At 39.7% G+C, this 24,409-nt stretch overlaps 1 protein-coding gene across 1 annotated transcript in view; it reads left to right on the top strand.

Moving 5' to 3' along the window:
- LOC307259041 (contactin-associated protein-like 5) overlaps positions 1–19,064 on the top strand; it is a gene marked incomplete at both ends in the record, with an annotated part of 84,159 nt that extends 65,095 nt beyond the window's left edge. Inside the window, 8 exons of the mRNA XM_080038764.1 lie at positions 438–656; positions 5,093–5,332; positions 10,309–10,536; positions 12,324–12,457; positions 13,370–13,457; positions 13,900–14,100; positions 17,180–17,254; positions 18,856–19,064. Coding sequence (XP_079894890.1) covers positions 438–656; positions 5,093–5,332; positions 10,309–10,536; positions 12,324–12,457; positions 13,370–13,457; positions 13,900–14,100; positions 17,180–17,254; positions 18,856–19,064 — 1,394 coding nt within the window. The remainder of the gene's footprint in view (positions 1–437; positions 657–5,092; positions 5,333–10,308; positions 10,537–12,323; positions 12,458–13,369; positions 13,458–13,899; positions 14,101–17,179; positions 17,255–18,855) is intronic.
- Between the last annotated feature and the right edge of the window lie 5,345 nt (positions 19,065–24,409).

Here is a 24,409-nt window from a genome sequence, read left to right as displayed (position 1 = left end):
GTGTTTGACTATATATGTATTATTTAAAATGGGGGATGGTGCATATTGATGAACATCTATGTAAATATGCAACATTACAGCTGGTGGCTGATTTACATCTTTAGTCCCAGGCAGGTTGATGTTAAATTAACGTATGTGTGTGTGTGTGTGTGTGTGTGTGTGTGTGTGTGTGTGTGTGTTAGTGTCTGTATTTCTGTGTGTGTGTTTGTGTGCCTTGTTTTTTGTTTAGTTTATTTGGACAACATAACCTACATAACATAAATATAAAAAAAAATTAGGTGTCATCTTAATTCATACAGTGTCATTGTTTTAACTCACTATTGTCCGTATATTTTTACATCATTTTGTAAAAAAAAATTTAATTGTGTGTCTCTTTAAATGTATTATTCTATGTATTGTGTCTGGCCTATTACTTATTCACTCTCTCTGTCCTCCAGCTCCCTCGGTGGTGACGTTCTCCTTTGATGTGGGCAGTGGTCCGGTGCTGTTGTCAGTCAAGTCCCACCTCCCTCTGAATGACAGACAGTGGCACTATGTGAGAGCAGAGCGCAACGTGAAGGAGGCCTCGCTGCAGGTCAACCAGCTTCCCACACGCTTCCTGGAGGCCCCCAAGGACGGACAACCGCGCCTCAGACTCAGCAGTCAGCTGTTTGTGGGTAAGGGGCTAGAGCCATCACACTGAATATAACATATACTATCTCCACCAGATTATTATCACACATTAAAAATGATATGGCTGGCAAGTGTGAAAGCAGTTGACGGTTCACGGTTTTTACAATATACAAAATGCATCAAATTCTAACGTATCAGAGTATTTTATTTGAACTGTTTTGAAGTGTTTCCACGCTTGAGTTCAAAAGCATAATAACAGGATATCAAAGCAGGTAAAGGCAGATTGATTGACACCTTCAAAAGGTTTTTCAAAGTGAATATTTGAAATAAAAGTGCAAGTGCAACTATTTGCTGCTGAATAGTCCGACATTACACACTGCTCCTTTAAATCTGAAAGGGTGAAAGTGAGTGCAGCCTTAAAGTAAAGTGTTTCTAAAGATGTGTTTATCTTAAAACATCTTTTCTGAAATAGTTATTGGTCGTCTTAATCCTTTCCAAACTGGCCTTGAGCTGTTTTTATTTTAATGGCACAGCTTCACTGGAAGAAATGGCAAAGACAGAGTCCATCTCAAAATGTTTTCTAATGTACAGAGTTAGCCTAATGAAGTGGCGTCTTCAACAGATTTCTCCTCTTGAAGCTTGGTAATTGGACCAACTCAGACTACAGACGTCTCATAATAGTGTTTGGCCTGAACATCAAAGTGCATTATTTTGTGCCCACAGAAAGGACTGCTATTTTTTTCCTCCATATCTCTTCCAATGTAGCCGCTACACAAAGGTATCTGTTCACTGCTAGATTGGAGACGAGAAGTGATTTCAGCCAAGCCCAACAATTACTGTCTAAACACTAGTCCTATGGGTACGGGACTAATATAGACCTAAGCTGCCCTGTTAGCTACTGAGAAAAACTAATATATTTTATTATGTTTTCATTACGGTTCAGGTTCAGCCCCCTCAACGCCTCCGAACCCACATTTCTCTAGCAGAATTGTCCCCTCTGACATTTTAATGTGTCTTTTTAATAATACACCTTTCCTCTGGACGGGACAGAGAGAGTGTCTGTGTGTGTGTGTGTGTGTGTGTGTGTGTGTGTTTTCCTTGTCTTCTCCATTTTAGGCCTCAGCTCATGCTCTTAATGGGCCATTTAGTTTTAGGAGTAATTTATCAGACGAGCGAAATGACAAATAGAAGCAATAATCCTCTCTGGACCTCAAAAGGACTTTGTGTCATTAATATTTTAATTGGAGGATCAAACGTGTCATTTTTCTATCAAAGGACGACGCCTCCATTCTCTCTGAAAGCAAAGTTATTATGCATGTGTGATTATGTCATTTATATAAAGGCTTTCACAGTCTTTTTAATACTTCAAATAATTGCTTGTTTTGAAAATTAGATACGAAAATGAACAATTTATCAAATAGTGAGTGGGAATACATCACAGAATCTTTCATTTCCGAAGTATGCAGTTCACAAATAAAAGTTCACACTGTAGAAATCATGCAAGAAGAAACCACACTGCATACTGGCATACTGCTACATGGCACTCTATATCTGTATTATGCAAAAGCAAGTTAAATAATAACAGCATTATATTAGTGCACTTGTGTCGACACATTTAAAACGCCCTTGAATAGAGCAGCGTTTGACTGAAGACAGATGCAGCTTGCTGGTCACAAACAACTGTTGTGACGGGTTATAATGGAATATAGAAGTGCACTACACTCAAGTGAATGTTGAATTTTCTCACCTACTCCACACACAGGAGTATAACTGTGAAAATGTGTTTCAAATATGCAATAGCTCTACGGTATCTTATATAACACAGCACAGAGGTTAATTATTTATCTGAAGGCTTCTATTGTGTCTTTTATTATAGATTGTATTATGAACAGTGACAGATACATCTTTGTTTTAAGTAGCATGAGTTACATTTTTTATCATATACATTTTCTGTCTGTTAAAATGTTACGGCAAGACACTGCAGGTGAATAGAGTCAAATGTTTTACTAAGATATTACCATGGGTCTTTACCAGTAGATTACTGACATTTAATTAAATCTGTTTAATTTTTACAACATATAAATGTCCACAATCTTTACAGAAAGTATGAAAGAAAACATGTTATGGCAAACTAGCCAAACATCTTTAAATTGACCAGTACATTTGCATGCTGTGTCTCGCCTTTAAAGATAGTGAACTTGAACACAAATAGACCGATTCCTTGTTTGCAAACAACCAATGATGATGCAGCATTAATAACACTAAACACTACACTTAAAGCCACTACGAGTAACATGGCACGTTGGCGTCCCCTTTGGACAAAAGCGGTAGTATTTTTATGATGCCCGCTGTCGCAAAGCTGTTTTCTAGCTTGTGCCAGGCGTGCAAGTGTGAACTGAGAAGGGCGCAATATAGTGCATGTCCGTGTGTTGAAAGTGTGAGGACTCTTTTCGGCTCCGTGAGAGTGGTTTTGACACTGCATCAACTAATGTCAGTCACTGCTACACACACCTGATTGCAATGAGTTGATGCAGCAGCGTCACCTAACTACTCTCTCTCACGGAGCTGAAAGATTACATGTCCTCACAGAAAGCGAATGAACGAGAGACGGCAGTTAGTATGGATCACGATGAGGTAATGTGTTTGTGTTGTTGATGTAAATAATGACTATTTCAGATAATGGTTATCTGATGATGGTGAAGCAAAGCAAACTTTGTGTTAGTACCAACCGCTCATTCATTTAGGAGTAAACACTGCAGTCTAGTTTCGCTCTCGTGAAATTGTATACACGTTGCTTGGCAACGCCCTCGTCCCGCCCGTAGCCTATATCACTCTCGACCAGACCAAAAGCAGTAATAAAAACTATATAAAAACGTCTTTCTTTGCACTGATGGTCTCGTTTGCTGTTAAAGGTAATTTATGATTATCAGAGGAAACATGAGGCTGTTTAAAAGATATTTAAATGTTACTCGTAGCCGCTTTAATTGACTTTTTAATTTGTTGAATAGAAATACCAACGTGTGTGTTTCCTAGACAACCACAAGTTGCACACTTCACTTCTAGTAGCATGTGAAACCGATAGGTGGTTCTCTCCTGCTCAACACGAGAATAATTAGTGTTATAAAATCCCTGCTGTTTTCTCCCATCAAATTGTTACTAACTCTAGGCATATGCCAATTAACGTTTGAAAAGTACATACTTCACTCCACAAGAAACAGTACAGGATTAAACCAGTATCATTTCTTAGCCACGGGGGGTAATACAATGAGAGAATAACCACCTGTTTGTGCATTGTATCCCCAGATCAATTAGACCCATAACAGCGTGATACATTTCCATCAAGTCCTCAGTCTCCCATCTCCTTAGAGTGTGAATCCACAGCTGTCACCATGTCACAAGCCTTTTCTTCTCTGCATGTATATTTCTAAATCATCTCACAGTGGTGTCAACAGGGAACGTGTCTTGTCCATTACTCTGAATGTTTAGCTTTGATGAGGTTTCACTTGCTTAAGTGGCTGCAGAGCTGCCAGAGCTGTGCGCTGGCATTAGGTAAATGTTAGTCGTAAATCCTCATCAGCCTTGAGGGTGGATCATGGTAATAAAGTCATCAAGGATCGCTTCCTCACAGCCGTTGAGCATTAGATGGCATTTAAAGCTTTAATGTGTAACTTTTTCACATAATTAGCTACATTTAAGCCATCGCCAAATGAGTTGACACAAAGTTGATTAAGCCCATCAGCTCCACAACACTCTATCTGTATTTCTCAGCATGGCAGCGTTTATTAACTGTTGTAAGCCCCCCGACACCGGCGTAAGGAGCTCAGAAAAATCCCAAGAAGAGCACAAGAAATGTTTCAGCTGTTGATTCTACTGCTAAGAAAAATCCTGAACATACAGTAGAAGTTAGTAGATCCTTGCAAGGCCACCAAAGGCTTACCTCATGCACAGCAGATTCACCGACAGTGTTGTTTTGATGACTCAGAATTCCTCATGGGGGACACAGAAGTTACGCACTATAGCTTTAAAACATACTTGTGCATAATATGTTCCATTTCTACCAAGTCTGTTCTGAACAAAAGGTCAATACATGTTACACACATTATTCCGTCTCTCTATGTATGTGTGGCCTTAGGATTCTAAATCAGGCCAACCTACTTTAAGCTACTTAAAAAGAGTTTATGGAAATGGGATAAAATGTCATGGAATAGTCATGGAACAGTTGAAACAATTCACTGGTAAAAATGCTTGGGCACCCTTGTTGAACTATTCCTTTAACCCCCCTGTTAAGGAGGCACAGCATGGGGGAGACAGAATTTACACACTTAAGCTTTAAAACATACTTACGGAAATGATATTCCATTTCTACCAAGTCTGTTCTGAACAAAAGGTCAATACATTGTACACACATCATTCCGTCTGTCTATGTATGTGGTGGGCACTCTGGTTGACCTATTCCTTCCATCCATCCACCCCCCTCCAGGAGGCACAGCGTCCCAGCTCCGGGGCTTCCTGGGCTGCATTCGGGCTCTGACTGTGAACGGAGGGAGTGTGGACCTGGAGGAGAGGGCCCGTATGACGCCCGGGGTCAGCTCTGGTTGCCCCGGTTACTGCAGCGGCTCCAGCAGCCTCTGTCACAACAGAGGGAGGTGTGTGGAGAAGAGCAACGGCTACGTGTGTGACTGCTCCCAATCCGCCTACGGAGGCAGCGCCTGTGACCAAGGTGGGTGTGTGTGTGGGTGTAGGTGTAGGTGTGGGTGTGGGTTTAGGTGTGAGTGTGAGTGTGGGTGTGTGTGCGTAGGTGTGTGTGTGTGTGTGTGTGTGTGTTTGGGCATGTATACATTTGTACAAAAAGTTCAAATCTTGTTTTCTTCAACAATATATTAGTTTCCAAAGTTTTCACATAAAAGTTGTATAGGGGAAATATACAGACACAAACAGACAAGGCTTAATGAAATTAACACTTAAATGTTAATTTTGGAACCTTTTATTTATACTAGTATGAAAGACAAAAAGACAAGAAAAAGCAAAATAGCCAATAATCTCATATTGACCAGTGCAAACAAATTGAGTGCTGATCAACGGCACAAACCTTCACACCTAATGTAATTCTTTTTTTATAGATTAATGTTGATGGAGGCAAACAAACAATCCATCACTGCCGAGGTTATTCCATTGCAGCTCACCAATGAAAAATGCGAGAACTGCAAGAGGCAATTAATACTTGTCCTGGCTGCTGACTCTTAGAACATTTAAAATCCATTAGACCAAATGATCTCTGGCGGTATGTGAGCGCCGGACAGAGCGCAGACACAAACACAACCAGTAAAGAAGAGCAGTGTATAGCCATGGCTGAGACTTTTTCAGAGAGACTTATGCCTCGTTTCCACCGAGTAGAGCGGGTCGGGTCGGAGCGGTTCGGTCCGGGTAGTTTGGCTTTTCATTTGCCAAAAGTTGGGTAGGGTACGGTTTAAGCGCACCTAACCGCTCTGAGCCGCTCCCGATCTCAGTACTCCTCCGTAGGGGTACTAGCGGCCTGAAAGCGGGCCGAAAATGCATGAGAAGGCGGAGCTACACACTGCCGTCATTTGATTGGTGGAAAGAATCATTTCCGCCATGTGTAGATCTCGGCAAGAGTGAAGAGAGTCTTGTGTTTTGGCGAAAATGTGAGCACAGCAATGTTTATTGTGTGGTGTTTTTCCTCGTCAATAAATTAATCAGTTGGTTACACTGTGTCCCATAGTCACGTAGCTGCTGCAGCCAGCACTGTTCGCTCACTGTCTCTATGAGTTGCGCCGAGCGGTCTCTGTGTGTTTACGCCATAGATAGTAGTAAAATACACGCTCACAACAACACGGGGGGAATACATAAAGAAGCGGCTGGTTTGAATCATCTCCGCCGTTTGTAGTCACCTCGGCTAGAGTGAAGAGAGTTTTGGCGAAAATGTGAGCGCGGCACTGTTTATTGTGTGGTGTTTTTCCTCGTCATTAAATGAATCAGTTGGCTACACTGTGTCCCACTGCTACGATGTCACGTAGCTGCCGCAGCCAGTGCTGTTCGCTCACTGTCTCTATCAGTTGCACCGAGCCGTCTCTGTGCTCACAACAACACGGGGGGAATAAATAAAGAAGCGGCTGGTTTGACCAAGCAAAAACAAGAGACCGCTGCAGGGCCGCTGCTAAGCTTTTGGGTGCCCTAAGCTGAAATTGTCAGTGGTGCCCCCCCCCCCCCCCCCCAAAAAAAAAAAAAAACACCAATAAGCTCGCGTCCGCAGGGCGCGAGCGGAAATTTTTTGGTCTTGCAAGATCTCTGCGACTGCTTTTTGGCACATTTGCCAGCATTTACTAACAGCTTAACTTGTGAAAAAACTGCCTTTGCAAAGGAATTGAGTGATAGGATCATAGACTGATTATGAGATAATGGGCCCCTGGGCTTACACTCTTAAAGGGCCCCCCACTTGTCCCTATCCAGTCAGGTACACTGAATTTTCTACACGGATACATACAATTAATGGCAAAAACATATTAAGGAAGTCAGTGTTTCCCACAGGATTTTGGGGTATTGTTGGAGGGACCCTGTACCTTGTTGGGGGGTCCGGGGGTATGCCCCCCCGGAATTTTTTTTACCTTTTTAAAGTAAAATGCATCAATCTGGTGCACTTTGTGAGGACATTTTAGAGACTAGAGAGATATCAAATCCTGAGATGCAGAAGGAACATTATTTTTCAGATTTTTCTTAAACAGGTAGCACTCTTTACTCTGCAACTGTAAAAACAGTAGATTGGTCTGCAGACCCATGTTCTATGATGGAGGGGCCCATTTCAACAGATAAAGGGTGGATATGAACAATTTAGAATTCACACATATAAAGCTTATTTGTGTATGTGTGAGGGGGCCTTCAACCCCCTTAGACAGAGCTACTAATGCTGTTGTTTTTAACTTGCTTTTGTATTTCTCCCCTACTAGTTGAGGGGCCCATGATGATTTCTATCTTGTTACATTCTGATGAGTATACTTATATTTAGGCTATTCCTTTTTGGACCCTGTTATTGACATCAGTGACTGAGCTCTTTGACTATGCAACATGAAAAGTTACTATCAGTATCTCTGGCTAAGGGCCCCCCTGAGCCCTTGGGCCCCTGGGCCTGTGCCCGGTGTGCCTGTGCAGTAATCCACCCCTGGATAGGTTACACAATTAAGAAAAAACAACGATGGGCCTGTTCATAACTAATTTATATATTTTTTGTAATGTAATGATCATGAACTTTAAAAAAATAAAAAAGTATTTTGGGGGGCCCCCGGACCATCTCTTTTTCCTTTTTAATTAAAAAAAAAAAAAAAAAAAAAAAAAAAATTATAATTTTTTTTTTTTGGGGTGCCCCCCCAGGAACTTGGTGCCCTACGCAGTCTGCGTACTCTGCGTATAGGGAGCGGCGGCCCTGGACCGCTGGCTTGACCACAGTTGTTCCCACAGCCCGATAGTTTGACCCACATTCTGGCGTCGGCTATCGCAGTCCAGCCTAAACCCCGCCCTACCAGTAAGGGTAGGGTCGGCGGTGGAAACAACACCGAGATTCTTAAAAGTGAGCTGTCCCGCTCTGAGCCGCTCCGATCCGACCCGCTCTACTCGGTGGAAACGAGGCATTATTCTCAATGACGAGAGATTGAAATTCTGGCTTCAGAATGTGGCCCAGCACACTGCACTGTATGCACTGTTTCCTCTGGCTCAGTGTGTCACATATTAAAGTGTCTCATGCCAGGGTACAGCTAATCCCACTGCTGTTCAGTCATATTCCAGGTTTTATTACAACTTGGATCTTATATCACTGTTGCCGTGGTGAAGAGCTTATGTCACCTGTAAGTTATGGACGCCTCACTTTGATCCAAGTCTTTCTGGCAGTAGAATGCAGCTCGTATATATCAATGTTTTTTCAGCTGCATAATAGTACAATGGCCGATTTTTTCTCCAAAACTCTGAATTTTTTAACATCATGGAAGCAGTCCACTGTAAAAGCAAATGTATGATTAAAGGTGGAGTCAGCTCTGTGCATATCTCCTCACATCTGCTACCTGTCTGTACTGTGTGTAAGAACAAGAGTGTTATTAAACGGGTATGTAATTAATAGGGCCCAATGTAGCTAGCAACATGCACATTTACAGAACCTAGGCTGTGTATTAACACTAGATTTATTTTTCAGTACGTATTGGTCATGAGGAGATATTCACTCATTTTGATAAAAACACATTTTTGACAACAAGCATTCTCCAGAATGACTGGCTCCACCTTTAAGCAATGAGCATTGCCTCTTTGCAAATCAAACTGTCACTTTTAATTTAGTGGATAACACAACATTGGTCGTTCAGGGTGAAAACAAGGCACCAGACAATGAAATGCATCTGCACAGCCTCATCCAGGAGATTACCTGCTTCAGTTGGCTGTGCTGCTGGCAGACACAGTGACACTACGCAATCACTCTCATTGTAAACGCTGGTGCAATATGAAAGAAGTCAGTGATGTAAGGATGTCTTTTTATGTTGGCACCCTGTGGCTTCCATTGCCTTCTTCTACCCTTCCCTTAACTCCAGGAGCCAGGCTTTTAATTTGAAAGTGAAGAAATCTGGCTTTTTATGACATCAACACACAGAGGAATAGAACGCTTTGTTGTTGAGGGACGTTTTACATCTCAGTTGTCAGTAGCGGTTGAGTTGACAGAGGTCTGAATGGCATTGATTGACAAACTCCTAAGTCCCTGTGGTGATGTAGCAGCTACTGGTTTGTTGTCAACATTACAGTATGTCTGTGTTACCTGGTCCTCATGGAGATGCTACCACTGCTAGCTCCAGAATATATTATTTTTTCCTTTTTGTTATAATGAAGTCATTTGCTTTGATGTGTTGGTTTCATATTTGTAGTCGTGCATGAGCATAATTATGTATTTGGACAGATGTTCATTTAAAGCAGTGACTTCCTTCTGGCTCTATTTGGGCAAACTACATTTTAATTGAGTGTGAAAACCAGACTTTTGATAAGGGAGTGTTGATTTTTCTGTATTTCATAATGTGAAATGTAATGAATGTTTCAGGCAATTAGCTGCTTTTTAGTCTTCAAGGCGAAACAAAGCAGGCAAAAACATTGTTTTGTTTTTTTCAAGCATTGGGCAATTTTATAGATGTTTGGCTATTTTTCCATAATCTTTCTTAGCACTATTCTAAGGGTTATTACAGATGATTCCTGCATATGTTGCTAGTTGTCTGATGTTGTATACATGTTCTTCTTAAAAACATGTAGAAAATGCATTTTTAAGACCAGTACATAGTATTCATTGATTCATAAAATGAAAAAAGCTGTTTTCCAAATATGCTCTGTGAAAACTTTGGACAGTGATATGTAAAAAAAATAGGGCTTTATCAACATCTAGTTTACGTTATTAAATATATCTAAATTTCCCTATTACGTATCAGTTAGATATTGAAAAATATGTATAATTATTCACACGTTTCTGATTTGAAATTGTTATAAAAAAATATATAATTAGTTTAATGTCAGTACTCAAATGGCAAAGTGTCATGACGATAGCTATACATTACATTTGTTCACCCTATTCACCTACAGTGTATACCGCTTGAATCTTGTCTCAGAAACAGTTAGAACACCACCCTTTACTAAACCTTTCCTCCCCTTGTGTCCGTGTGTCTCCAGAGGTGTCTGTGTCCTTTGAGCCGTCGTCCTCGGTGACCTACACCTTCCAGGAGCCCTTCTCCGTCATGCAGAACACAAGCTCCGCCCCCTCCAGTGTTTCCACGGAGACCAGCAGCCGGGCCAGAGAGGACGTAGCGTTTAGCTTCGTCACCTCACAGAGACCCGCCATGTTGCTGAGCGTCAGCACCTTCAACCAGCAGTACATCGCAGTCATCCTCGCCAACAACGGTACACACTGCTTTAAAGCCCCCTGTTTATCCAAAGCCACAAAACACTTTGAGGAGTTAGGTCATTTGGGGAATTAGTTGCATGATAATAAGCATCTGAAAATAGTTAGGCATATTCATCAATCCAAATGAAAGATATTGTCATTTAAGTTTGATCAACTTTACAGAAATGTGGTTTAGATGAGGCAGGCTATGCTCTGGTTCTTATGACACAGTAAGTATTTTGAACCAATCACGGCTGGTCTCTGCCCGAATGTACTATACAAGTCATCAAAGGTGGAAACAAATCCGAGTATTCAATCGAAACCAAACCAGGCAGGTGTGAAAGCGCCCTTGGTTCTAATTAAAACTGTTCACACCGAGTTAGTGCAAACGCATCAACAGAGGTGTGACTATTCAGACACTGTCATTGTTAAGTCATCAAGAAAGTATGTACAACTGTCATCATGTATCAACACTCTGTAGACCTGACAGGTGAACAACTAGTCTCCAGCATTCATGGAACTCGGCCGGTGGTGACTCACACTGGAAGCCCACAGAGATCGAACATAATCAAATTGAATCTACTTAAAGGATTTAATCATAATCCCATGGCGCTCCCCTTACCATAGCAGTAGTCTTTAAACTGCAGGGCGTGCAGATGTGCATGTCAAACATTGTGCCTCAAGGGGAGAGAGTGAGTTAGGCACCGTAATTAACACCTAACAACCAAACTTTTTGTATGGAAGTCTCAAGTCTTTTTTGGGGTTGCGGAAAGGTGTTGAGCAGAACAGAAAATGAGTCTGACAGAGAACAGGCAGCTTAATATATGGTACAAGTGCCACAGCTGAGAGCATGAATATAATGGAGGGCCGGCCCCAAAACGTTTTGCAAACTGATTATAGGCTAATGAATATATTTAACCTCATGTGATTCTTATCCTCCTCTGCAACTTTGAAAGGCCAAAGTCCAACAAGATTAATAGTACCGTGTGTAGACAATAGCCTGTGTCAGGGATTGACACCAGTTTGTAAACGCTGCAATTCTGATTAAAAATGTTGTGGAGCTGAATCAACTTAATTAACTTTTTGTCAACTTGTTTGGCGATGGCTTGAAGTTACGCAATATAGCTTTGAGATGTTCCTAAACTTTGGAGTGTCCTAGTCAGTGGCTCCAACCCACTCCTCATGTGCAGTTGTTAGTCAGAGTCAGTGTCCCAATACACTCTGTCTTCTTGTTAGATCAGAACGCCTGTTGTGTTCTCCTAGTCTCTGTAAACAGTGCAGGGCAGAGGAGACACTCCATCCACAGTGACCTTCATCCATAGGAACACAAAGCCCTTCACCTTACAGACCAGGGAATTGTAATATTGACCCAAGCTCCACTTGACAATGCATATCTCTCTGACTCTCTGATCCGCCAGCAATTGTGTGTGTGGGCTGGAACACTGAGCACATATTGACTTATTCAGTGTGGGAGCGAAAGAGCTCTGAGATAGAGATCTCATAAAGGCAATTGAAGAAGTTTAGATGGGCCAGCATATTTATAAATAGGCGCCCACATGATTTTATGAGTTCTCTGCTTCTATTTGGCGTTTTATTGCAATGTGTATATGCTTGAAGCCAAAGTACACAGAATAGGTTTCATGAAAGATGAACTTTTCATATCAGTCGACTTGTTTTTTTAGACCTTTTTGAGGCCTTTAAATTTGCATTCAGCAGCGAGTGCGTAAAGTGCTTGGATGGGGATTTTCTCCAGCGCTGTGTTCAAAGGAAGAGCACTACATGTGTGTTAATGCTTTGTGTGCAGGGAGCCTGCAGATCTGGTATCACCTTCAGACAGACAGGAGTCCAGACGTCTTTAGCCCCGCCCTCGGTAACCTGGCCGACGCACGACTCCATCGAATCAGGATCCACCGAGTAGGAAACAACCTCTATGTCCAGGTGAGCGCTGTGAATTGAAATCTCAAAATACATAAGGAAGTATCATACATTTCAAACCCTTTAGACGAACTCAATTTAAAGAGAATATGCGTAACTTTTTAATGTTCATGAAAAAGTCTAATGTTTCCTCTGATGATCATAAAAGTTAACATTTAAACCTTTTTATTTGTAGTTTGACAATTTTAATTTACTTCCCACTTATTGTTTCATCTAACATCCTTCTTTGGCGTATGGAATAGAACAGCATTTGCTTTGATAATTAAGAAAAATCCTCCTTACATACGACATGACTGTTGATGCATGCCACAATTACCACCACCTGTGTTGACTCATAATCCATCTCCAGCTATGAGCACGTTTGTCAGCATTACAATCAATATATGAGAAATTACCACAAGAAAACTGACATAGCTGTATAAATATATCACAATAAACGAACAAACAATGTGTAACACATAGTAATTAATTAAATTCTGTACAATGACACAATTAATTATGTCACCAAGGCAACACGATTACATGTTCTACCTTCTACGCACTAACAATTAACAATAGACAGATGGTGCCAATCAATGTTTTCTCTGCATTGCCGTACCACCAGCTGGTCTATATAGCTTTTTTATAAAGCACATAGGACCTCATTGAAATGCTGCAGTGTTTTATTGCACATCATCAAGTTAAGTGATGTGACTGAGTCAGCATGGTACGGTGGTGCACAAGTGAAAAAGGTTGAGATCACTTCAGTTCAAAAGCGTTCTGTGGGCGGATATGGTTTTTGTGTGCATGCGGGGCTAAAGAGAGAACACAACTCTACAATCTATAATGTATTGGAATGTGCTGGCGCTGCTGGTGTTACTTGGGTTTAGAGTTCCTGTAATTGGCTTGTTATTTGATTTCTCTCCACTCAACCAGATCGACCAGGACATCCACACAAAGTACACACTGTCATCCGATGCAGAGCTGATCTTAATCAGATCCCTGACATTGGGCAAAGTCACCAGTAAGTCTTTCCCATCACGGTGCAGAGAGATTGCTGTTTTCGTGATGTTTTGCTTCCATAGCGTGTCTTCTTTCATACTAGTAGAAACAAAGTACAGGTGTTTATCTGTAGATTTATCCTATACAATCACCTTTAACGGCCATTATTTTCAAATGTATCCTAAAACCTTATTTTACGCTGAAGTGTATGCATGGTTAGTAAGAGTTTGCCATATTTGCATATTTATGAAAACATTTAAGAAAAAATCTTAAAATGTGTAATACAAAAAATAATAGTTTTAATGTAAGTTATCAACCGGACAACTATAGCATGATATCAACAACTTAAACATGTTAACCTATTTGCCTGTAGTGCCTTGCCTTCAAAACTAAAAAATTAAGAATGTCACCAGTCATAAACACATACACATATATTGTTTAACCCCTCCACTGTGTGTCTGTAGGGAGGGAGAACTTCCATGAGGAGGTAATGCAGGCGTCCTCTAAAGGTTTCCTGGGCTGCCTCTCCTCAGTCCAGTTCAACCACGTGGCTCCGCTGAAGGCAGCGCTGACAAACCGAGGAAGCTCATTGGTCACAATTCGCGGTCCGCTGGTCCAATCAAACTGTGGAGCGCTGGCAGAGTCCACCTCACACACGCAGCAAGGTGAAACACTCACACACACACACACACACACACACGCAAGCACGCACACACACACTCACTCACTCACTCACTCACTCACTCACTCACTCACTCACACACACACACACACACACACAGTCCACTAAAAGAGAATTGTCCAGGCTGAGCTAATGTAGCTACATGCTAAGCAAAAAATGCTGGGATCAACAATACTCTAAAATAGTGGACATGGTGTGGTTGATGTGTAAACCAGTGTTTGAAGGTTTAGTTAAGATTCTCAAACTGATTTATTATGAGGAATAATGGGTATTCTACTCTTTTGTTAATCAATTAATCTTTCCAATTTTTTATTCAGCAAACCCATTTTCCAGCTTCATCTTCCTAATAGTGTGCTATGCTGATTTTTTTTCTATCTCTGCACATGTATTATCCGTCCACTGAATGACTGACAACATAAGTTATTTTAAGTTGTCACTGTGGGCTATGGTAAATTAAGGAAGGGAATGTATCCACTATTAACTGGTAGCCTATTGCATAGACTTAATGATTAATTAAATAATAACTGACATTAATTAAAAAAAGATCTAAAAAGATAGCAGCAGCTGTAATAAATGTTTCTGTCTTTTGGGCCTGTGCCAAGATTTGCTTTGGCTTTTTTAAAACGTCTCTGCTTCTCTCTGCTTCACTTAAATATGGAACAAATGAAACCTAGTCATTTGGTCATGGGTCAGAACGTATGGGACGCCCCACAATAGACAGAGGTCAAGGCACCATGTTTCTATCCGGAAATGTGCAATGCAAAATAAGAAATATAAAATGCAAAATGCCTTTCTGAAACAGTACAATTCAATTTAAATTCATGAATATCAACACAAAGCTTGTACGTTTCAATCTCATCGGATTTTCTCTTAATTAGTAAAAGGCTCGTGTTATAATGTATATATTATGAGATTATGTTGTGATGCATGTACGTGCATCTGCATATCATTGTTTTGATAGTGTCTTTGTTGACGTCTGATTATAGCTTGATATGTCCCTGTTAGCTGCCACATAAGAACAATTACAACCTGTGCAATGTGAATCATTTCTTACCAGACTTTTGGCTGGCAAACTTTGGTTCACAAACAACACCTGGAAATACCTTAAAAACATCATCATCTTCAAACTCTTATCCGGAGTCGGATCGCAACTTAAAAACAACTTAACATTTTAAAAAGTCCATGTCGAGGATGTTAGAAATAAAAATATATGTGTTCTTTTAGCCTTATTTATGAAGGAAAAATAACCATGGAGAAAGGTGTAAAATTCGGGATCTCGGCCTCAGTATTTATTTAAGTAAATTGACAAGGCAGGTTGACAGGACAAAAAGCAAGAAGAAAGTGAAGATCCTCTCAACAGCAAGATCTGTATACAAAACTTAACAAGACTGATCATTGGATAACTTGTGTCATGTGTTTCATATGGTTCGTCTTCTGGCTGACGTCATCTCCTGCATTATGGGATAGAAATATGACTATGCCTATGTCCTTGAATGTATCAATGGCTTGCTCAGCTGAGAAAACGGAATTACAGAAGGCCTTTGTTTTAAAACGATACCTCGCGCCTAGTTCTATCGCTATCTTTATGGGAAACGCATCGTAAAGTTCTCAAAGGGGCTTTTTGTTGCAAATTCATCTCTCCTCCTTTCCTCCTCACGGGTTCTGGAGTGAGAGAAGTTTAGATCAAGTTAAGAATATATCGATTGTTCTATTGATTATATATGAGTAATGCAAATTAATGAGGGGGGGTTATAACATCATTTAATTAGACATGGGGGGCATAGTATCAAACTATATTTCCTTACAAGGACAGCTCTAGTAAACAATATCAATTAAATAAGTTAGTTAAAATGTATACAAACCTGTTTGAACACCTAGGTGTATACACCAGCGCTACATACTGTATGTTTCTATATTTATTGGCAATATTGCATTGGCTAGATAAAAGCAACAGTAAGAACCTATTTGTGTCTATAAGAAATACTGGCACTACTTCTGCTTTCACTGAAGAAGACTTCACTGTTTGTGTCAAAACATTAGTTACTGCAGCTTAATAACAAGCGCCATTATGGTGCATCTGTTCACACACACACACACACACACACACACACACACACACACACACACACACACACACACACACACACACACACACACACACACACACACACACACACACACTCACACACTCACACAATTGGAAGATTTAAAGTGGAAAAAGACATTTGCCTCACAGTTAAGATGCTAATGTCAGACAGACGATGGGAAAGCACAGCTGGTGTGTGTCTGAATGAGACAGACTGCAATTTAACAAAACGTGAGTTTTATCATTTTTAAAAACAGTGACAGTTTAACAGGAGGACCGTAAGACTCATTTGTATGCTTTGAGTTGAGTTGTTCATTTGGTGAAAGTCCGGGGCCTGCACTATAAAGAAAAGCTTTTTCTGCGCTTTTCTGGCATCAACAATCTAGGTCACTTCTTACTAGGATAGTAAAAGCATGTGCTGCTGTAACAATGTACATGTCCGCACTATGGGACGAATAAAGGAAATGATTATCTTATTTGATCTTATCTTAAGATGAAATTATGTTGATGACATTTGAATCATATTGTACCAAATACAAATGTACATTCATGTGGAAAAATGCCCTGTTCCTACCACGTTTTGTATCGAAGCAAAACTGAGCCTAAACTTGAAGTATTCCTCAGGTGACAATAATTCTGTTTAATTCTAGACAGTGCTTGAATTTGGGGAAAAGATACTAGTACTTCCTTGTTCACATATTATCATGCACATCAGTAAACCATTGTTACATTCTGAAAGAGTGCGGGTAACGCAGTTTTTTCTGTTAACGACAAAAGGGTCCTAATTAGAGATATAAGAGAACGTGAGTACCTGCAGCCGGTATGCAAGTAAAAGACACGGTACACCAAAGGGGTAAGATGTGAACACTACTGCATACCTGTGTGTACTAGCCCACTTCGAGCACTGATTCTAGTGATACCAACAACACACTTTCCAAAATTAAAACTTTCTGTTTTCTCATCTCTGCTTTTCCAGATCAAACTGTAACAGCAAACAAAGATAAGGAGCAGCACGGCGGAGGCACCCAGCAGGACTTAGCAGTTATAGCAGGTCTGTGTTTGTGTTTCTCTCTCGACTGTTTTGCTTTATTTTTCTTTGCCTAATCGAGGATGAGTCCCAGCTGTCCGTTATTTGTCATTCTCTCCATTTGTCTCCGTCCTAATTCTTTGTTTTGTTACGGGTTCCCGATAACTCTGTCACGCTCATTTTCATTACTCTCTCTTATACGGCTTGAAATTACACTTACATTTGATGGTGATGATGTTAAAGCATTTCTATGGACTTTTCTAAACAGGGACCCTTTGGAGTGCATTTTTCCTCACACTTATTCTATATTGTTTGTTGACAGTAGAAATGCTCAAAGCTGATCTGCACAATGAGTATGAGACAAAGAAAATCATTTAAAGGTGTAGTCTGTGTTTCTGGAGAACGCCTGTTTCTCCAAATCATAATTCGCTACATTTAGGTACAAAAAAAGCCAGTGTTAATACACAGCCTAGGCTCTGTAAAAGGGCATGTAGCTAGCTACGGTGGTCCTGCAGTAAATCCTAAATACACGTTACTCTTGGTAAAATACTGTTTTCATTGGTCCTTCAATGCAACAAATCGGCCGCGACTAAAACAAAGTTGCAGTTTTTACAACCAGTTAAATATTTTAATCTGCTGTAATCATCTTAACTATGATACATAAGAACTCACACTGGCAAACACAAAACAATTATGGACACTGCAATAACATTGTGAGCCTAAGAAATAAGCCTCCACTTTAAATACACTAATAGAACCTGAGTGCATTAGTGGGTGTATGACCTTATTATGCTGCTCAGCAGGGCAGTGCTGTCAAAGAAACAATACTTAATAGTGATTTAGTGATTCGTACCTCCACTGCTAAACTGTGCTATATTAGGTCACTGTGTGTAGTGTTCTGAACTGTATCCAAACACAACAGTTTGGTTTAAAGGTAAGATGTATTTAACCCTCCTGTCCCTCAGCTACAACACATGTACATCATTTAGAAATAGCACTGCAAATACCACAGCACAGTTTTCGAAATACTGCACGTGTTGTCAATTTGATGAAGATAGTTTCTTAATTTGCTGTTGTGTTGTCAACTGCATTTGTTTTCTTAAGTTGCAGTGTTGAACTCTCAGGGCCACCGTAGTTAACAAATCATCTCTGTGACAATAGAGTCAAAGCTAATGGACATTACTGTCACTACCTTAGGTCAGGATCATAGTTCAGTAGAAGAAGGCGGCCATGTTTGACAGCAGTGTTCCCTGGTGCATAGTAATGCATCTTCAAAGCTGTAAAAAGAGGATATTGCACATATTGACTGTAACCATGGCTATTTCAGCTGTCTAATCATCACTCAAAATGGACTCATGGCTCTGCTTCAACTGTGCTATAGCCTGAGTCGGCCGACCAACATATTTTTTTTTCCATAAATGATTTTTATTAAATGTTCTATACAAACACACAAACATTTATAACCCCGGGTTGGAATCTGACCCTTGGTCGTTCTCTGCATGTCATTCCCCTCTCTGCCCCCAATTTCATTTCAGTCTCTACAAACTGTCAATGAAGCTTGGAGAAATGCCCCCACCCTCCATACAAAGAAGGAACTTGACTAACTTAACATTACTGTTTCCCAGGTGTGGTAACAGCGGTGGTGTTCATCGCGGCGTGCGCTCTGGCCGTGATAAGCCGCCTCCTCTACCAACAGCGGCGCGCCCAGAGGAGCCATGGCAACGGCAACGCAATCAAAGAGGACGACAGACATAGCAGCGTATACACAGACTACAGGACAGAGCTACATCTCCACAACTCAGTCAGGGACAACATGAAGGAGTACTACATCTGACTGCAGTGTGTCTGTGTGTGTGTGTGTGTGTGTGTGTGTGTGTGTGTGTGTGTGTGTGTGTGTGTGTGTGTGTGTGTGTGTGTGTGTGTGTGTGTGTGTATGTGTGTGTGTATGGACCCTGAGCTACAAACTTACCTCTTTTACCGCTTACAAAGGGACTAGCAGTTGGATGGACGTCATGCTGCTTTTGCCGCTCCGGGATTTCCTACAACAAACGATCTGTGTGCAAAGCAAAGTGGCTGAACGTTGGCAATGGCTTGAATGTAACAGACATTCAACTATATGAAAAAGTTATGCACTATAGCTTTATCAGCTGTTATGGTCATTGCAAAAATGTGTAAAGCAACCAGATGAAGACGGACGGAGGGACAAAGTGCAGTGTGGGATAAGCTGTTGTCCATCCTGAATGTGCATAAATAAAAAAAACTTTATTTTATTTTATTTGAAACCTTCAAATGATGATGTCCACATTTTTTTCAGTGGGACTCACTATATTGAACTCGCGAGTCAGGAAAATGTTTAGGCCAGGCCTGTAAGATATGCGCACGTTTGCTGATGTCTTTGTTTTTCCCAGTGGTGGTGAATGTTGTTAGAAGACGATACAAAGGGAAGTGTATACTGCCTATACTGTATGAGTGCCTAATTTGCATAAAAGTTTTTATCGAAATATTTTTAGTTAGGAGTTTTTTGCACAATTCATGTCACATTCACATAGAGAGGAGCTTGCTGTCATTCAGCTCTGTAACCCGCCCACAATACATACAATTAAAGGACAGTTTCCCAGTCATGTACCAGTTGACCTTTAGCAAAGAGTGAATCTAAAGTTTATTTAGCAGTTTTTCTCTGAAAATTGCCAAAAAAAAAGTTAAAAAAGTCAATGAAATCCAATAAGTTGAAATCTTTAATAACTTGGGTGCGTTTTTCTCAACACTTAGAAAGCATTTAGCACCATACAGGTACAGTATGTAGTTGAAGGTTATATTTAACTGATGTCTCGGGAAATCATGGATTTATTTTAAAACATTTTGTGCACATTCTATTTTGGTGACCCTTTTTAGGGAACATAAAAAACAAGAAACGCTTGTGTATATTGTATCATGAGAGTAGCAAAAATAACGGAGAGGATTATAATATTTACTGAAGATTTCAACAAAGCATCTACATTCAAGTTCAGTTAGGGGTGAAACTATGAACCGAACTGTGTCAAGAGTCTCGCCAAACTTTGCAGGCGTAAAGTTATATTATCCAATAGCTTAACAGAACATAATCATATCCTGGTCTATGTAGAAATCTGGGGAACCACACAGCAGTCACTTTGGTGTTCTAGGGCGTAAGGGCAGCAGGTTGGTGTGTTGAGTTCAGAAAGTGCTCACAGAAACTGCTTTTGTGAGTGGAGTCAAGTGCAATAGTATCAAACTATTACAGCTACACTCTGGGGTAAAACGGTCATTCACATCCAACTCCAATCCAATATGTCACAGTGTTTGGGTGAGCCTGTACCGCTCCATATAAGGTGTGAGGATTTTAACCCAATTGGTCGCTTGGCGCAAAAGCGAAGAAGGCAAAAGATTGTAGGTGGCGCCTGAATGCAAGGCTGATGTGAAACTCAAAAAACATCTCGGACATACTTATAGCTTTTTCCAACCAAAAAAAGTGTATTTTTATTTTTTTATATCATTTTGACTATGGGGATAAGTGGTGTGTTCTCATATCAATCATTATACTTTGTATATGTACCTCACCCTGGTTGATTTAAGATCATAATTCAGGTGCGCCAAGATCGTTTTCCGGCATTTGGCAGTACCACGGCGACCACTGCCATACCATGGCTTGAGCCGTTCAGTAAACGGGAAAACGATCTCGGCGTCTCTCTCATAATTTCCATACACATAAACCCAAGACCAGTCTGAAGAAAACCTAGTGGTTGTGTGAGCATCGACTACACAATCAAAGCAAATTTAAATCATGGATGAAAAATTAGAAAACAGATTCGCTATTCGTCTTTTCTTTCACTACAACAGTGGAGTAAAACTATTCAAGGCTGCTACCAGAGTGAAATAGATGTTACCTACATTCTGAAATCAGCTTGTCAAGCTCAGCTACACAATATCACATACAGCTCATTATCTATGGGGTCAGCACAGGGTCAGCTGTCTCTATCAACATCAGTAGCATTTTGAGCTAAATGTGCTAAACATAAGGGGATGAGCACAAAGAAAAATATGTTTTTTGTTTTTTTGTTTTTTTTTAGTGTGTTGTCCTGAGCTGAAGTGTTGGACAGGTCATTATAATTTGTCTTCTTGGAAACATAAATTTTTCGAGAAAAGTGTCAAAAAATCGGAAAATTTGTGAAAATATTTCGCAACAGATTTTTGGATCAGTGGAGTGATGGATGGACGGTTGGATGGAGCCCCACTAAGAAAGATATGGACTGAAAGTGACAGAGGAGAGTGGCATGGTCAAAGGATAGGGCCCCCATACCTTTGGAGCCCATCTGTGCATGTCCTTCAATCTAAAGTATGTTGATCTCCAGTATCGGTGAAAGAATACATAACCCTCTCGGAGTGTTTTGGTTATATTGCAATGGGTTATAATATCACGTGGTTATTTATTCTTAAATGATTTGTATAGCTGCAGTTTTATTAAGGATATATTGTACAGATGTATAATTTAATAATAAAAGTGAATATATTGTTCATCCTCGGTTGTGAAAGTGGTTTGTCTTCAAGGAATTTTAAACAGGGTCCCGTGAGAGTTGCTCTTAATGGGATACACTGCAGGTGAGTAGCGTTAACATTTTTAACTTGAACATGTTATAAAATCCAATAATGTAATAACGATGACTGATATTGTAATAGAATTTTAGGTATAACACATTTGTTGACTAAATGGATGTGAACCATCAAATTGAGGTATCTTGAAGTGAACAGGTGAAAATAAAACATGGCCACAATTATCATCACCAGTTTTCAAAGAAAAACATGAAAATGGAATACATTTGTAATAAGATAAAAATGTATTTTTACAGTATCAATCAGGACCTTTTATTACATAATATGTTATTGCATTATTGATTTTTTTTGCATTTTCCATCAAGTTCAGTGCCAATTATCACATTATTGGGTGCTACAACACTCCTAAAATAAGTTAAAAGAGGTAAGTTGATAGACATAGGTACCGATTGTGGTGTATTATTTTCCTAACACATTTTTGGAGACTGGCTTAAGATACTGACCAACCCCCATTCGATAGGAATGTGGGACGGTTGGCTGTGAGAACTGAACTTCTGTAAATCATCTTATCTTTGTTTAAGTTAAGGCAGACTCAAGGGTGATTTTTGATTTGATTTGATTCAATTTATTTCAGACATATCAAACATACAAAACAAAATGAAAAGCATGGAAATACAATAAACAAAAATTATGTTTTCACAAAAAAAATAAAATAAAAGAAAACAAATTATATGTATTGCTGAGATATGCCTGAAAAGGAGCAGGAAGAAGTATACACTTATTTAATCCTACCCCTTTTCCACAGTGAAAAAATAAAAAATAAAAATATTTATTAAAAAATAAAAATATTTATTACAAAATAAAAATATTTATTAAAAAATAAAAATATTTATTATTATAGGGTGACTGTTTGATAGGTTTGAATTAGCACAGTCTGGTTCGGGTTTTCCCAAACCCTAGGAAGAGGGGATAATTTACGGGCCACTGTCTAATATTGCTGGTCTAATGGTCAGGTGGAGACTTACAGGCGCCAGGCCGGACAGTCCCTCTGGTAACGTATTCCACAGATGTTCAGTAGGAGTAATTGTGCAATAGCCAAAACTCACCAATTAGAGACAAGGAGGCCTGACCTTGACGACCAATCAGCTTACGTAGACCTCAGGTTAAAAGCAGCCACCAAACAGGTCTGAGACAGGTTTTTCCATCTGACAAGGAACTCTCTACTTAGCTAGTCCTATGTATCTTCCTCTGTTTTAATTTGGCTAAAATACTTTGACTTTTCATTGGCTTCGTTTGACTGCAGTGTGAGCTTGTTGTTTTAAAATAAAGAGAATCGTTCCTGGAAACCTCCTCGACTGCGTCAACCTGTTTCTTCTTTCATCCTACCATACCACCAAACCCAGTAAGAGAATTAACTACACGATCAACAGTAAATACGTTTTTAATTTCTTTATTGTTTTGCAGCCATGCCACTTTCCTTGACTTCCTGTCAGTGCTCATGAACCTATTTTATTCATGTAGGCCAGTATATTTCTTTTGTCATAATACTGTACAATTTCCACCATTCAACTCATATTCAGCACATATGAACTTACTTAAAGGCCTACTTCACCGGTTTGAATATGAAGGTGTATTGAATTCTGAGATCCTATGTAGTATAAATGTGCAAAAAAAATTGAAATCGGTTCATCCTAGCCTGAGAAAAGGCAGAAAGAGTGTTTTTTTTAACCCTATATTTCTCTTTCTCGTGACATCACAGAAAGAGAAATATAGGGTTAAAAAAAACGTACTTTGTAAATATTACTGTGATGTCACAGTAAAAGACATCACACTTTAATTGCAAGAAATTAGCTGCAGGCTTTTACATGATCTTGACTGCTCTTCACGTGAAATTAAAATGAACTCTTTCATAAGTCATTTTTTCTGAGTACTATAATGACAACATTAATTATTCATTGCCCCCAATAGAGAGAGGCACATACTGATAAAGTTCAAGCAGCTACAACTCCTAATTTGCCACACTCAACAGCTTATAGAGCCTGGGGCGATTATACTGTAGTGTCCACTTAGTGAAAATGACGGACCGGCAAATTATTTAATGACTTTATAAAAGCAGCCATCAAAAACATTTGATTACACATATACTGTAGCTTGACAATGATAAAACTATCCTGCTTGATCTACTTTAAAAAAATAATGGAACTTTTTTGCATCAAATTACTATGTATACCAAGCTAGTCCAGTCTTTGTATTACCTACTACATACATGATTGAATTTAAGAAATACATTGTGTAGATAAAGTCAACTTTCCTTGTAAAATTAAGTTGCCTGGTAAATAAAGTTGACCTTACTTGCAACATCTATTTATTGCATTAAGAAATGATGTAGTTCATACAATAACTAGTCTGGCATGATTTACTGTCCATAATAATCTTATGCAAATAGATGCCTTAATTCTTGTAAGTTGAAAGAGCACAATGTTTTAATACGAGAAATAACATGGCAATCAATTGTGTGCAGGATGTCAAGAGTTTAAGGCACAGAGGGACTTTGAAAAGCATCCCACTGAACTATGCAGGCAAAATGTGTACAGCTTATGTAAATGTATTCAT

Source organism: Ammodytes marinus, assembly GCF_949987685.1.
Source record: "Ammodytes marinus genome assembly, chromosome: 12".
In the NCBI taxonomy this organism is placed as follows: domain Eukaryota; kingdom Metazoa; phylum Chordata; class Actinopteri; order Uranoscopiformes; family Ammodytidae; genus Ammodytes; species Ammodytes marinus.
This window is presented reverse-complemented; position numbering and strand designations above follow the sequence as displayed.